Source organism: Prionailurus bengalensis, chromosome B3 (genome assembly GCF_016509475.1).
Source record: "Prionailurus bengalensis isolate Pbe53 chromosome B3, Fcat_Pben_1.1_paternal_pri, whole genome shotgun sequence".
Lineage (NCBI taxonomy): Eukaryota > Metazoa > Chordata > Mammalia > Carnivora > Felidae > Prionailurus > Prionailurus bengalensis.
In genome coordinates, this window is record NC_057355.1 from 73152648 (window position 1) to 73167457 (window position 14810).

The 14810-nt window shown below is 38.9% G+C and overlaps 1 gene segment (V, D, J or C); it reads left to right on the plus strand.

Moving 5' to 3' along the window:
• Positions 1-6645: 6645 nt before the first annotated feature.
• LOC122468076 lies at positions 6646-9865 on the plus strand. The segment is given in 3 exon segments: positions 6646-6753; positions 6961-7382; positions 9806-9865. Coding segments are annotated over 3 exon segments (531 nt in total).
• The last annotated feature ends 4945 nt before the right edge of the window (positions 9866-14810 follow it).

Sequence of the window (14810 nt, forward strand, 5' to 3'; positions counted from 1 at the left end):
CACATACCAGGCACGTGCCCTTATATTTTTCTGTTATAGTACTGCCTTACGGCAAGTACTACTATTATTCCCATGAAAACTGAGATTTGGAGAGGCCGTTGATGGTTAATATTAGATTAGAAATTTGATCCCTCTGATTTAAAAAAAAGTAAAACTTGTTATTAATGTAAAATACATATGTGAATCTCTGCTTCCAATTAGCTTAAAACAAATAACTGTCAGAAAGTTGAGGATGCAAAGAAACCTAAATGAACTCAATTCCAGAAAGTGGCAACTTTCATCACTGTTGAAATAGCGGAAGAAGAAGGAATCTTGGGGCGCCTGGGTGGCGCAGTCGGTTAAGCGTCCGACTTCAGCCAGGTCACGATCTCGCGGTCCGTGGGTTCGAGCCCCGGGTCGGGCTCTGGGCTGATGGCTCAGAGCCTGGAGCCTGTTTCCGATTCTGTGTCTCCCTCTCTCTCTGCCCCTCTCCCGTTCATGCTCTGTCTCTCTCTGTCCCAAAAATAAATAAACGTTGAAAAAAAAATTAAAAAAAAAAAAGAAGGAATCTTTTATAGAGAGGGACAAGGGGAAATTAATCAAATGTTTAAGGAACCTCTAAGGGCCATGTGGTGGCTGCTAAGACATATCAGAATTCTGAAGAGCCCCAGCTACTGCTAAGTGTACACCCATCCACCAATCCTTCTCCATGGGTCTTCACAGGGTGCATAGGTAACATGCTGAAGCCATGGGAAAAAGCTGAGAGTGGGGAGAAAATCCTCTGAGACATTTTGGGCTTTTATATAGTATAGATCAAGAGCTCTCTGAAGACTGGAACAGGCAGCAGGGGAGAAAGAATTTGCTCAGGGAGCAAAAAGCCAAGTCCAGGGCTGGGAATCAGTAAGAAGTCCCTAGGGGCACCTGGGTGGCTCAGTCAGTTAAGCATCTGACTTCAGGCCATGACTGAATGCAGCATTGAGCTCTGCACTGTCAGTGCAGCGCCTGCTTAGGATTCTCCCTCTCTCTCCCCTTCTCTTTCTGCCCCTCCCCATCTCAAAATAAGTAAACAAACAAACAAACAAACAAACATAAAGAACTCCCTGGTGACTCAAAAGCAGGCCCCCAGACTATAAAGCAAGAGAGAGACTTCCAATAGGTGAGAAAGTAGGCAGATCTGGTAGGAAAGCATGAAGAGATATCTGGAATTTTTCCAGTGTGCTGATACCAAACCCTTTGATGGAAAGTCCTGACCTTACCCTGAATGAAACTAATGCTGCAACAAATACCAAACCTGAAGCTACAAAAGTTTTCAAACATAAGTTGGATTCTATTTTCTTTAAGACTCTGAACCATAAATCAGATTGATTCAGACTCTACCCCTACCACACATACACCTTAACAGCAGGAAGAAGAAGGGCATGAATTTGGGGGGAGAAATTTTATTTATTTCAGTTTCTATTTCTAGTTTATATAAATCACCTGGAATATAATAAAATATTATGAGATACCCAAAGAAGCAGCAAATAAACATATAAACAAACAATAATGTGACCCATGGTCAAAAAGATAACAGTTAATAGAAGCAGACACAAAAAGACGACCCAGGTGTTGGAATTGTCAGACATGTACTACAAAATACTATGGTAAAAATGCCAAAGGACTTAACAGAAAATGTAAACAATATGCATGCCGAGATGTAGAAGTTTAGGAGAGATTAGGGAACTTATATATATAATGTATTATATAATTAAGTTATATATATACATATATATATATATACTTATATATAACTTGTATATATATAAATTATATATATAATTTTATAAAAATTATATATAAAATTATATTAAATTTTTTATATATATAAGTTACACATATAACTTATATATATAACATATATATGTTATATATATATATATATATATATATATATATGTAAAGGAAGTGATAAAAATAAGCCAAAGAGAAACCTGGTGATAATAGAGGAAAAGCTCAGTGAAGCTGAAGGCAGGTCAACTTCAATAAAAGGTAAAATGGTAAGAATAAACAAACAGAACAAGTTTTTGAGATCTGAGGGACAATAGCAAATGGTCTAACATATTAATGATTGAAAATTCCCATAAGGAAGGGGAAAAATGGATATATATATATATATATATATATATATATATGGTGTATATACACACACACACACATGCACATATATTTATATATACACACAAAAAGAGATAATGGCTGAGAACTTTCACATTTGAAGAAAATTCTTAATGGACAGATTAAACAAGTTCAGAGAATCCCAAGGATGATAAACACAAAGGAGGCCCCATCTAGGCACGTCACAGTCAAAATTCTGAAAAAAAAAAAAAATTAAATAAAGATCAGCTTTTAAAAAGTGGTCCAAGGAAAGGGCTCCTGGGTGGCTTAGTCAGTTAAGTATCCAACTCTAGATTTTGGTTCGGGTTACAATCTCAGAGTTTGTAAGTTCAAGCCCTACATCAGTCTCCACACTGGCAGTGTGGAGCCTGCTTGGGATTCTTCCTCTCTCCCTCTCTCTGTCCCTCCCCAGATTGCTCTCTCTCTCTCTCTCTAAGTAAATACATAAACTTAATTTAAAAAATTTTAAAAAGCAGTCAAAGGAAAAAGATAGCCACACTACATGCACGCAGGAATAAAAATACAAATGATAACTGACTTACTACCAAAAACAGTAGTAAGAAGAAGACAATAAAACACTTTCAAAATACTGAAAGAAAAAAATATGACCACCTAGAATTCCATCACTTGCCAAAATACCCTTAAATAAAAGCAATATAAATATATTTTCTTTAAAAATTTTTTTGTAATGTTGATTTACTTTTTTTGAGAGAGGAAGAGAGGCAAAGCACGAGTGGGTAAGGGGCAGAGAGAGAGGGAGACACAGAATCCGAAGCAGGTTCCAGTCTCTGAGCTGTCGGCACAGAGCCCAATGCGGGGCTTGAGTTCACAAACCATAAGATCATGACCTGAGCTTAAGTCGGACACTTAACTGACTGACCCGCCCAGGTGCCCCTAAATATATTTTCAAAGAGACAAAATCAAAGATTATTTGTCTCCACCTGACTTGCAGTACAAGAGATGCTGAAAGTCTTCATGCTATCAGGAAATAATATCACATGGAAACTCAGATTCACAAAAAGACACAAAGAATACCAGAAAGGGTAGATGCCTGAGTGGACATTTTTAAGTTTTGTTAGTAATTTTAATAACTTCACTTACTTTAAAAAGCCACTGTTTCTTTAAGGCAACATAAAAACAATGTGTTGTGGTATTACAGCATATCCAGATGCAATAAAAAACATTTTCTTCATAAAGGGAAATAATATTATTTGAAATCAAGCTAGGATAAATTAAGATGCTTAATTTAATTTCAGATGCTACTACTAAAAATAGCCCAAAACAGTAGAGAATATCTTTGAGACCTCAGAGTAGGAAGAGAGTTCTTGACATGGTACAAAATATACTAACCATAAAAGAAAATTAATAAATAGGACATGAGCAACATTTAAGATTTCTACTCAACAAAAAACAATTTTAAGAAAACCAATAAGCAATCTTGGGGCACCTGGGTGGCTCACCTGGTTAACTGTCCAACTTTGGCTCAGGTCATGAACTCACATTTCCTGAGTTCGAGCCCGGAGCCTGCTTCAGATTCTGTATCTCCCTCTTTCTCTGCCCCTCCCTTGCTCACGCTCTGTCTCTCTCAAAAATAAATAAACATTAAAAAAAGAAAGAAAGAAAATCAATAAGCAATCTAAAGTCTAGGCAGAAGTATGCTAGAAAGGAATATTTGGAAAAGGATTGTTTCCAGAAAATATAAAGAACTCTCATAAGCCAACAATAGAAAGATAAAACAATAATAAAATACTTAAATAGGATGACTAATAAGTATATAAAATACACTCAACACTATTAATCATTAGGGAGATGCTAATTAAATTCACATTCAGATGTCATTCACCTCCACTAGAAGGCCTACCAACAAATCAGGTAACAACCTCAAATATCGGCAAATACATGGAGCAACTGGACCTTCCGTGCCCTGCTGGTAAAAAGGAAACTGGTGCCATCACTTTGGGAAACTGCTGTGGCCTACCAAGTCCATGAATAGGTATTTACCGAAGAGAAATGAAAATACAGACCCACAAATGACACACAAACATGTTTGTAGCAGGTGTACTCATATTTACCACAAACTGGAAACGACCCAAAATGTCCACAAACGGGAGAGTATGTAAATAATTAATGGTATATAAGGAATATCACTCTGCAATCAAAAGGAACGAAGCACCTACCAATATGTACAATAATAGGATGGATCTCTAAAATCTCTGGTAACTGCCAGAAGCCAGACCCTTCCTGCCAAATGCAGTATGACTCCATTAGCATGAAATTCAAGAACAGAAAAAACTAAGCTTAGTTAAAAGTAGAAAGCGGTTCCTTCTGGGGACGAAGATTTGACTGGAGAGGGTCACAAGGGGACTCCTGGGGTTAGGTAAATGTTCTTGATTTTGTTTGGGTGGTGATTACACAAGTACATAAAATACTTAAGCTCACTGAAATGAACATATAGGGACCATGCATTGTATTGCAGATAAATTATACTTCAATAAAAAGGAACCAAAATAAATAAAATAACTTACAGGCAGAGAATGTGGACCTGAATAATTACAGAGCTAGATGAACTGCCACATATTGGAGCCAGCACCCACGTTGAAAAGCAGGACATTACCCCTGTGCCAGGCCACTCTTGTCCCTGCTTCCTGTGTCTACCACCCCCAGTAATCACTATGCTGACATCAGCTCACAGAATAGTTTTCTCTGCTTTTGTACTGTATGTAAACGGAATCATTTAGCATGTACTTTCGTAGCTGGTTTCTTTTAGACAATCTTACCTTTGCGAGATTTATTTGTATAATTATGTGTAGCTGTGTGGACCTTGATTCTGAGAGCTGCATGGTATTCCATTTTGTTTAATCATTTCTTTTGTGTATATTTAGCCTCTCAGCATATTAATGTCCCGCTAGTCTTTGTTGCTTCCTGGTCTCGAGTGGTTGTCAGAAGGGTTGGAATTGGGCTGTGATCACAGCAGACTACAGCTCTTCCGTAGCAATTAAAAAGTATAAATAAATTTCTGCAACACCTACAGAAAGCTGGACGAATTAATTTTCTCTGTATATTTTATTTTATTGTGGTTCACTTTTTTATTGAGGTATCATTTTTTCTACAAGGAAATGCAAGATCTTACATGTTCTGTTCAGTGTGTCTTGAAATTATCCTTCACCTCAGAAGTCCCCTCGTGCCTCTTTCCAGTCAAATCCCGCCTCTTAGAGACAACATTTTTCTGATAGTTGAACCATCCTGGACTTCTAAAAAATTCTGTTTTCTCATTATATAACATGGACGTTAGATGCCAGTAAATTGATATATTCACTTAGGGATGAGAAAATAAATAGGCAATTAAAAGCTGCAGTCAACTGAATCACAGTCATAAATCAGCACATTGATGCCAAGCAAATCAGACACCAACTTCCGTGTTGCTAAGTCATGAAGCTATTGAGGGACTGAGTCCAGTGAGAGCCTCTGAGCCACAGCTGCTGCAACAGAGAGAAGTGATATTTGCAATTTTTGAAAGGCTACACTTTTGATATAAGAAAATAAGAATGCATGACCTGGTGAATTTGACCTTATTATGACTGGAGGGAGCAATATTCAAAAGCAAGATTTTTCTTTTTTTTTCTTTTTAAAAAAAATATTTATTTTTGAGAGAGAGAGAAAGAGAGAGAGAGAGAGAGGGAGGGAGGGAGGGAGAGAGAGAGAGAGAGAGAGAGAACAAGTGGGAGAGGGGCAGAAAGAGGGAGACAGAATCTGAAGCAGGCTCCAGGCTCTGAGCTGTCACCACCAACCCTGAGATCATGACCTGAGCCGAAGTCAAGACCGTGACCTTAGCTGAAATCAGATGCTTAACCGATTGAGCCACCCAGGCACCTCCAAAGCAAGAGTTTTCTAACAGACTTCCTATTGATTGCTATTAGGCATGTGCAGTTAGCCAAATTTTGTCAATCAGGAAACTTGCTGTGGTAGCATTAAACAGACAAAGAGCTTTATCCAATGGAAAATTCCTCAGAAACCAATGCCTTGCAGTGTAAGAAGAAAAGTTATGATGACTGAGAATGAATAGTTTTATCTTCTTGTCCAGAAGAAAAATCTGTGAGTATATTTCACTGTAGATTTTGGCTGGGGACAAAAAGAAGCATACACTGCGCAAAAAGATGGATGACTATTTGCTCTCAGAAGTCACCATAATCATAATAAATTGTATTTCTTTTCAGATTTACCAGTCCATCATAGATGCATTGGCTGAATATGGCAAATGGTTCTACCATCAGTGTCCTACAATTCAGCTTAACTCCTATACATATCATTGTTGTGAATTAAATTAGAAAAAGACTTAATAGGCAAGTTAGACTTTCCCACCATGTCAACAAAGCCACAGCTCAACACAAGCAAACTGATAGCAAACTACATTTCCTGTTCTGGCACGGTAGCATCTTACAGCTTAGTCACTGTGTGTGTGTGTGTGTGTGTGTGTGTGTGTGTGTGTGTGCTCTCTGAGGCACAGGGCAGGCATTTAGACCTGAATTTGAGATGGAACACGGCACATTTCACTCACAGGAAGAGCCTCCAACATGCTGCTCCCCAGCCTGCTGAGAATAGTCACAGCCTCCATCTGCCTTGGTAGGGCTAGTAAGGACAGCCACAAGCACAGACAGGCTGTGCCGAGTCCCAAGTTCAGGGGTAGACACAGGTTATCATTGTCTGCTGGGGTTTAGGAGAGTAGAATAACGGGCAGGGGAATCAGAACTCTCAGTCCTACCTGAGTTCCCTAAGACCCTAGGGCCACTACCAGGAGAATGAGCCTAACTCTCTCTTCTCTTTTTGCAGGAGCCAGCATGGCACAGAAGGTAACTCAAGCCCAACCTGCAATTTCAATGCCAGAGAAGGAGGCTGTGACCTTGGATTGTGTATACGAAGCCAGTGGTTATACTTATTATCTATTCTGGTACAAACAACCACCAAGTGGGGAAATGATTCTCCTTATTTATCAGGAGTCCTACAGTGAACAGAATGCAACAGAGGGGCGGTATTCTCTGAACTTCCAGAAACCAGACAGATCCATCAGCCTCACCATCACAGCATTACAACTCAGGGACTCAGCAGTGTATTTCTGTGCTCTGAGAGACACCACAGTGATGCAGCACCTGTGGGAGCCCCACAAAAACCTCAGATCTCAGGCATCCCCCAGCTATGGACACCAGGGAGAGCGGCGGTGTGGAAGGAAGAAGCGGGGGGCTGTGCCTGAGGCAGTGGGGGTTTTCAGGTGGATGCTTCACTCTAAGGAAAATGCTATTTCTCTGGCTCAGAGAACATATCAAACAGTGTCATTCATCAAAAGCATCTTTATCTTCAATTCTTTACCTCGCAGTAGACATTTCACAAAAGATTTTTTTAAAGTGGTTTGTGATGATTACATTAAAGCAGAAGACCCAAAATCTAAATGGCTTCCCTGTGTTGACCTGTAGTGCCAAAGTTGCTTCAGCCTGTAGCGTCAAAGCCCAGATCTGTCCTCGTGTAAAAGGGACTCTTAGGAGGCTTCCTTTGAAGGATTTAGTATCTTCCAGAGACTGAAGCTACGTCTGCTGCTCTGTCATGTATGGCCGTCCCGTATGTCCCCTTCTGGTCACTACCTGCTCTTCCGGGGAAACCACAATCCCATAGATAGATTCGTTTTGCCTGTTTGCCTGTTCATTTGCAGTGTTGCATAAATATTCTTTTTTTTTTAGGTGTATTTATTTATTTTGAGAGAGAGAGAGAGAGAGAGAGAGAGAGAGAGAGCACGCACAAACAGGGGAGATGCAGAAAGAGAGGGAGAGAGAGGATCCCAAGCAGGCTCAGCACTGTCAGCACAGAGCCTGCTGCAGAGCTCGAACCCATGAACCATGGGATCATGACCTGAGCTGAAATAAAGAGTCAGTCGCTCAACCTGCTGAGCCACCCAGGTGCCCTGCATGAATATTCTTATACATGTTCTTTGGTGAATGCAATTATACACTGCTATTGCGCTTATCCATTGGAATTTCTGGATTAAAGAGTATAGATTGATCTGGCTTGAATTCCTCCACTAGTTAAGCCCTCAAAAAGACTACTAATGACCTCTGTGTTGTAGATCAACAGAAATTTTCAGGTATCCCCATAGTTGACCTCTCAGAAACTTTTGACACATTAGTTGTGACCACTTACTCTTAAAGCTCTCTTTTCCTTTCCCCTGATGAGCCACCTTGACTCCTGTGCACACTTTCATCTCCCTTCCAGTCACTAGCTGTTGGAAGTCCTCGAGGGTTAGCTAGCCCTGGGCCAAGCCCTCTCTGTAGCCTCACACTTAAGAGAAAGTTCTCAGACACTTAGATTGAGTGGACACGCAGGACTGCCTCTGGCAGCAAAACAGCAGTAGCAGCAAACGGCACATAGTCTTTGTTTCATGTTCGCCAGGCATAAACATCAAAGAATGTTAAAGCATGGGAGGAATACACAAGGAGCCTCCAGACATAGACCAAACACACATCTGGTGTTTATGGGAAAGCCTGTAGGGAAGATGTACAGTTTCAAGGGCTGCTAAACAGTTACAGTGGGTCTGTTCCCTAACAGGCTCCTGGGAGATCATAGGGTTCTGTTCTCATAGTGCTATCACATTCAACAGTCTTGAGAACAGAACTTCACTGACATTTCAACAATGATTCCATTCACTTTCCTAGGGCTTACAAAACCTTCTCTAGAAATAACTCCACACCTCTCCTTATGTTTTTCCTCCTCTCTATATGACATTTTATTCATGCCTATATGACTCACATAGTTATATCTCTGTGCCAGGCCTCACGATCTACTTTCTCTGAGTTTTTTTTTTCTTTCAAGATTTTATTTAAATTCAAGTTAGTTGACATATACTTTTCTTACTTCTACTCAATTAAAAAAGTATGTCACCTGGTGGCCATGTACATACACAGGTAAAAATAACACAATAGTCAGCATTCTATACATAAACATAGCAAAGTGAGAGAAATTGTCATGCAACCTAGCGTGATTTCTAACTCCTCTGAACTCCGTGATGCTCACTGCAGACTCTGTGAGCAGACTGGAAATACCACAACACCACAGACTCACTCCTGTGATCTCCAGCTCCTTAGAGAATTTCTCAGTTTTCTCAGATATCTTTATCTCATGTATCTCATGTGTCTGGGTAATAGGCCAAGGAAAGTTTAAAAGCTGGGTTTTATATATGTTTTGTGAGCATCCCCAAGCACATGTTGTTGTTTCTCTATACATGTTCTTGTGTATTCAGGGCTTTTTCCAAAGACCAAGACAAAAAGAAACATTGTAACTAATATACTTCTACATATTGACATCTGTATCTATATTTATGTATAAATTTTTAAAAAATGCCTGATATGTCTATAACTGTAAGCTCCACAGGGTCAGGAAACCTGTATGTATTATCATTACACAGTATTTGGCACACAGTGGTTGCACATTGAGTATTTGTTGATTGAAGAATACATTGATAACATCAACAGATACTGAACTTCAATCCTTTGGATGTTGTAAGATAAGTATGGGTCAATTATTTCTTGTATTTGCCCTTTCCTCGTGACCATGAGAATACTCTTTCTGTTTGCATGTGCCATAGATTCCTTTTCTGTTTCTACAGATTTTCCTTGTATGGTGCTATTTCCAGGTTTGCAATTTAGATGGTGTCTATATTGTTGGTATAGATGGAGGCATCTTCATCACCTGAGTGAGACTATAAGGTTTATGTCTGATTCAGTTTCTTGTGAATTTGGATGTCCCTCATGTATGTATGCTGATTCCTCTTGGTTTCAGCTACTGAGGACATCCCTCAGTTTTATATCTTTTCTGATTTGATCTCCAGGATTTTTGTCTTAGGATTTGAGCCTCAAGTATTTACTGTGGCTGGAGATATGAATCCTGTAAAGTTAGGGGTGATAATGGCAGAGCGCGAGGTCATCCAGGTTGAAAGAAAATCAGTTAACTGAGTTCTCTCTGTACCCCCACACTTCTCCATTTAATACTAATTTCTGAAACACAAATTAAATGACCTTTACACAGTAGATTTTCGCCATACACTAGATGCTGCCCCTATGTATAGCTGGATACGGTCAAACTATCCATTGCCTTGTGTCTTTACCATTGTCATTGATTGCACTGCTTCTTTGTATCTTTTCCTTCAAGTCCAGTGACTTAGTTGATTTACTTAGCTTTTGGGTAGATATTCCTATTGTTGGAAGTCCTAGCCTGAGACTTAAGGAAAATGAGACTGTTTTTCTAATTTCCTGATTCTAGTTCCAAGGCCTGAATTATTTCAGTCAAGAATCCTTTAAAGCTCCTGGATTCTTAGCCCTTAAGAAAAATTTAAGTTCAATTTAACTTTCTTAACTAACTTTTTAGTTCAATTTAAAGTTCAGATTTAAAGATGGTGGATGGGAATTTTTCTCAGAGAATTTTAAAGTTTAAAAGAATGTCTGGGGCGCCTGGGTGGCTCAGTCAGTTGGGTGGCCGACTTCAGCTCAGGTCATGATCTCACGGTCAGTGAGTTCAAGCCCCGCGTCAGGCTCTGTGCTGACAGCTCAGAGCCTGGAGCCTGTTTCAGATTCTGTGTCTCCCTCTCTCTGACCCTCCCCCGTTCATGCTCTGTCTCTTTCTGTTTCAAAAATAAATAAACGTTAAAAATTTTAAATAAATAAATAAATAAATAAATAAATAAATGTGAATGTTAGGAAATATTACAGTCATCCTTTGTCATAACATAGATGTAATCACTTTGTAAATCTATACTAGAAAACATTCCTGAGACTGATGAGTTGAGAAGATTTTGGTTTGGGTACCATGTTTTTAAATTTACTTTTTAGGTAGAGAAATCACAGTAAGTATAAAAATTTGCAGGCTCACTCCTCTGTAAGAAGTCTTCAGCTTACGTTTTGGTTGTGCTGTTTTGAGCTAGTTACCTGATCACAGCAAATAGGTAAAGCTTAAGACAAAGATAATACACATTCCTCTTTTTAAAAAAAAAATCTTTAAAGACAATTATAAAAAATTAACTCAACATGAATTGTGGACTTAAACACAAAAAGTAAAACTATAAACCTTTTAAAAGAAAACATAGGAGAAAATCTTCATGACCCGGAGCTAAATCTGACACTAAAGTTCTTAGATCTGACACTAAAAGCATTGCACAAGCGCATGCACGCATGTGCACGTGCACACACACACACACACACACACACACACACACACTGGACTACTTCAAAATTAAAAACTTGCCCTCTGCAAAAGACCCTGTAAAGAAAATGAAAAGATAAGCTTATCTTTCAAATAAGCACATGAAAAGATGTTCAATGTGATTATTCATCAGACAAATGCAAATTAAAACCACAATGAAGGGCACCTAGGTTGTTCAGTCAGTTGAGCGTCTGACTCTTGATCTTGGCTCAGGTCATGATCTTTCAGTTTGTGAGATCAAGCCTCATGCTGTGCTCTGCACTGACTGTGTGGAGCCTGCGTGGGATTCTCCCACTCCCTTCCTCTCTACCATTCCCCTCTCTTAAAATAAATAAATAAGCAATAAACAAATAAAACCACAATGAAATATCATTACACACATATCCCAATGGCTAAAATAAAAATTAGTGATAATACCAAACGCTGACAAACCTGTGGGGAAACTGGATCATTTACAAATCACAAGTGGGGATGTAAAATGGTAAAGCACTCTGGAAAATAGTTTGGTAGTTTCTTAAAAACTAGATATGCCTTACCATATGATCCAGCAATTGCATACTTGGGCACTTATCCTAGAGAAATGAAAGTTTATATTCACACAAAACCTGTATGTGAATATTCATAGCAACTTTATTTCTAACAGACAAAGTCTGGAAAGAACCCAAATGTGCTTCAATAAGTGACTGGTTAAGCAAACTGTGGCACATCCATACCATGGAATACTACTCAGAAATAAAAAAGAACCAACAGATTATATATATATCCAATAATTTGGAGAGATTTTATGCTTTTGTACTCATGTGGAATGAAAAAAAAAATCTCAATATGCTCTGACTATACAATTCTATTTACACAGCATTATTGAAATAAAATAGTAGATATGAAGAATAGATTAGTGATTGTCAGAGCTTAATGATGCCATGCTACAAAGGGGTAGCATGAGGAAGCTTTGGTTTTGCATCTTGATTGTGACAGAGGATCTATACATATAATACACATGAATTCATGTCTCTGTACATATATAAAATTGCACAGTACACACACACACACACACACACACACACACACACACACACACACAAGTACAAACAATACTGTGGAAATCTAAGTAGGCTCTGTGGATTGTACCAATGTTAGTTTCCTGATTTAGGTATCATTGGAGTAGACTGGGTAAAGAGTATGTGTGACCTCCCTGAAAGGGCGGGCCTACGCTGGCGGACTCCACCTTGTTCTGTGTTCTCCACCTTGAGTGACTATGTCCCCAACATGACCCCTTTTCCGGGAAAATCGCAGAAACCTCAGACCGCGCCTCCTCCCCTTGAGTAACCTCCAGCTCACCCGTTCAAACTTCCTGATCAAAACACGCCCAGCAACCTGCGTAACAGGACTCCGACCCTTCCCCAGCCAATCGGCTGAGGCCACAGCCATTACCTCACCAACTGCCCCTAGACCTCTATAAAACCTTTGTGCTTTTGTAACTCGCTCTCTCTCTCCGGTATCTCACCGCTGCGGGGACTGAGCTCGAGCTAGCTCGAATAAAGGCTCTTTTGCTTTTGCATTGGACTCGGCTCCCAGTGGTCTTTGGGGATCACGAATTCTGGGCATAACACTCCCTATATGTTTTTTTGAAGCTTCCATGAATCTATAATCATTTCAAGTTAAAAGTATTTTTAAAATTGAACTCATCAAAGTTAAAATTCTCATCAAACTCACAACTGAGTTGTCTCCTTTGGCTCTGTTACACATCACCAATTCAGCTGCTCCATTCTAGTAGTTCCTTTCCTGCACAGAGCTCCTGCACTAATCTTGCAGTTACCTTTCTCACCTTCTTTCTGAGATACACACACTCAGTGACAGAGAAAAACTGCCTGTGAAATATGATTTATAGCAGTCAGAGTTTGCTAAGTGTGGCTAGAATAAATCATATCAGTAAATAATAAATAGTATACAAGTTAGCACAATGATTTTTAGATCACTGAGAAATTACCTAATTTGCTGGGGCGCCTGGGTGGCGCAGTCGGTTAAGCGTCCGACTTCAGCCAGGTCATGATGTCACGGTCCGTGAGTTCGAGCCCCGCGTCAGGCTCTGGGCTGATGGCTCAGAGCCTGGAGCCTGTTTCTGATTCTGTGTCTCCCTCTCTCTCTGCCCCTCCCCCGTTCATGCTCTGTCTCTCTCTGTCCCCCAAAAAATAAATAAACGTTGAAAAAAAATTTTAAATAAAAAAAAAAAAAAAGAAATTACCTAATTCGCAAAGAAAAAGCCAAAAAGCAGTGAACGTTGTACTGTTAGTACTACAAATTCTGGGTAGCTTATATTTTCTGGTTACTATGTAAGAGAATGGATGGAGTAACAACATCAAAGCTGTGCATCTGAGAGTTGATGCTTTTCTTTCTGGGTTGTAGCTAACAGAGAGCAAAGCATGCTGTTTGGACAAGTCTGAGGACAACTCACACAAATGGTGGTAACTCACCAAGGTAAACACATCTTCAATGACAAAATCCAATGGAGTGTCATAGAATCAAACAAATTAGGTAATACTAGTTTTGCCATAGATACCTTACTCTAGTGTTAGTAATTTCAATATCAGTATTGAAATATTATTAGCTACTCTCTAAATTCAATAGCTCTTATTTTTGTAGTAATATGAGACTGTCTATAATATGTTACTATGAAACTTTTACATATTTATTTGTGAAATTTGAAACAAGACATGCTATTTCTAAAATTCAAGTGAAGACAAATATGCAGAAAATCAGAAACAATTTGGAAACAGAAGAATAATGGGATTGTGGTGATGTCAAAGCTGTATCACACATCAAATAATGTTACAAAGCTGGAATAATTAAAAATGGTACTAGCAAATGTAGAACAAGAGAGACTATGGAGGAGAAGAGAGAAGACAGAAATAGAAGCAAATTCTGAATGGGAAATTACTATACCACAAAGGTAATTTGTATCAAGTAGAAGACAATGGATCAGCAGATAATGTTGGGGCAATTGACCAGCCATTTGAAAAAAAACCTGACCCGTAACCTTACTCCCTAGATCAAAGTAATCCCAAGAGGTAGCCTGAAAATAGTAAAATTCAAACATAATAGAAAATTTCAGGACTTTTAAAAAACAATTTTGGCATGAATCAAGACTTTCTAAGCGTGACTCAAACTTCAAATTTCAGGCAAAATGATAAGTAAGCAATAAATAAGAGCACATGAAAGCAAACATTTCTACATGGGAAAAACACCATTAAAAAGCCAAATGCAAATGCCAAAATGGAATAAAAAGATTCAAAAACAGGGAAAATGTAACTTTAAAATATAGAGCTTTTTAAAATCAGTAAGTAGATTAACTCGCCAAAAGAAAATTGCATCAATAATAGCTAATATTAATCAACTATTTGCTATGTTCTAGCTGTTAGGTTCAGGCGTAAGGTAGGGTAAAGATA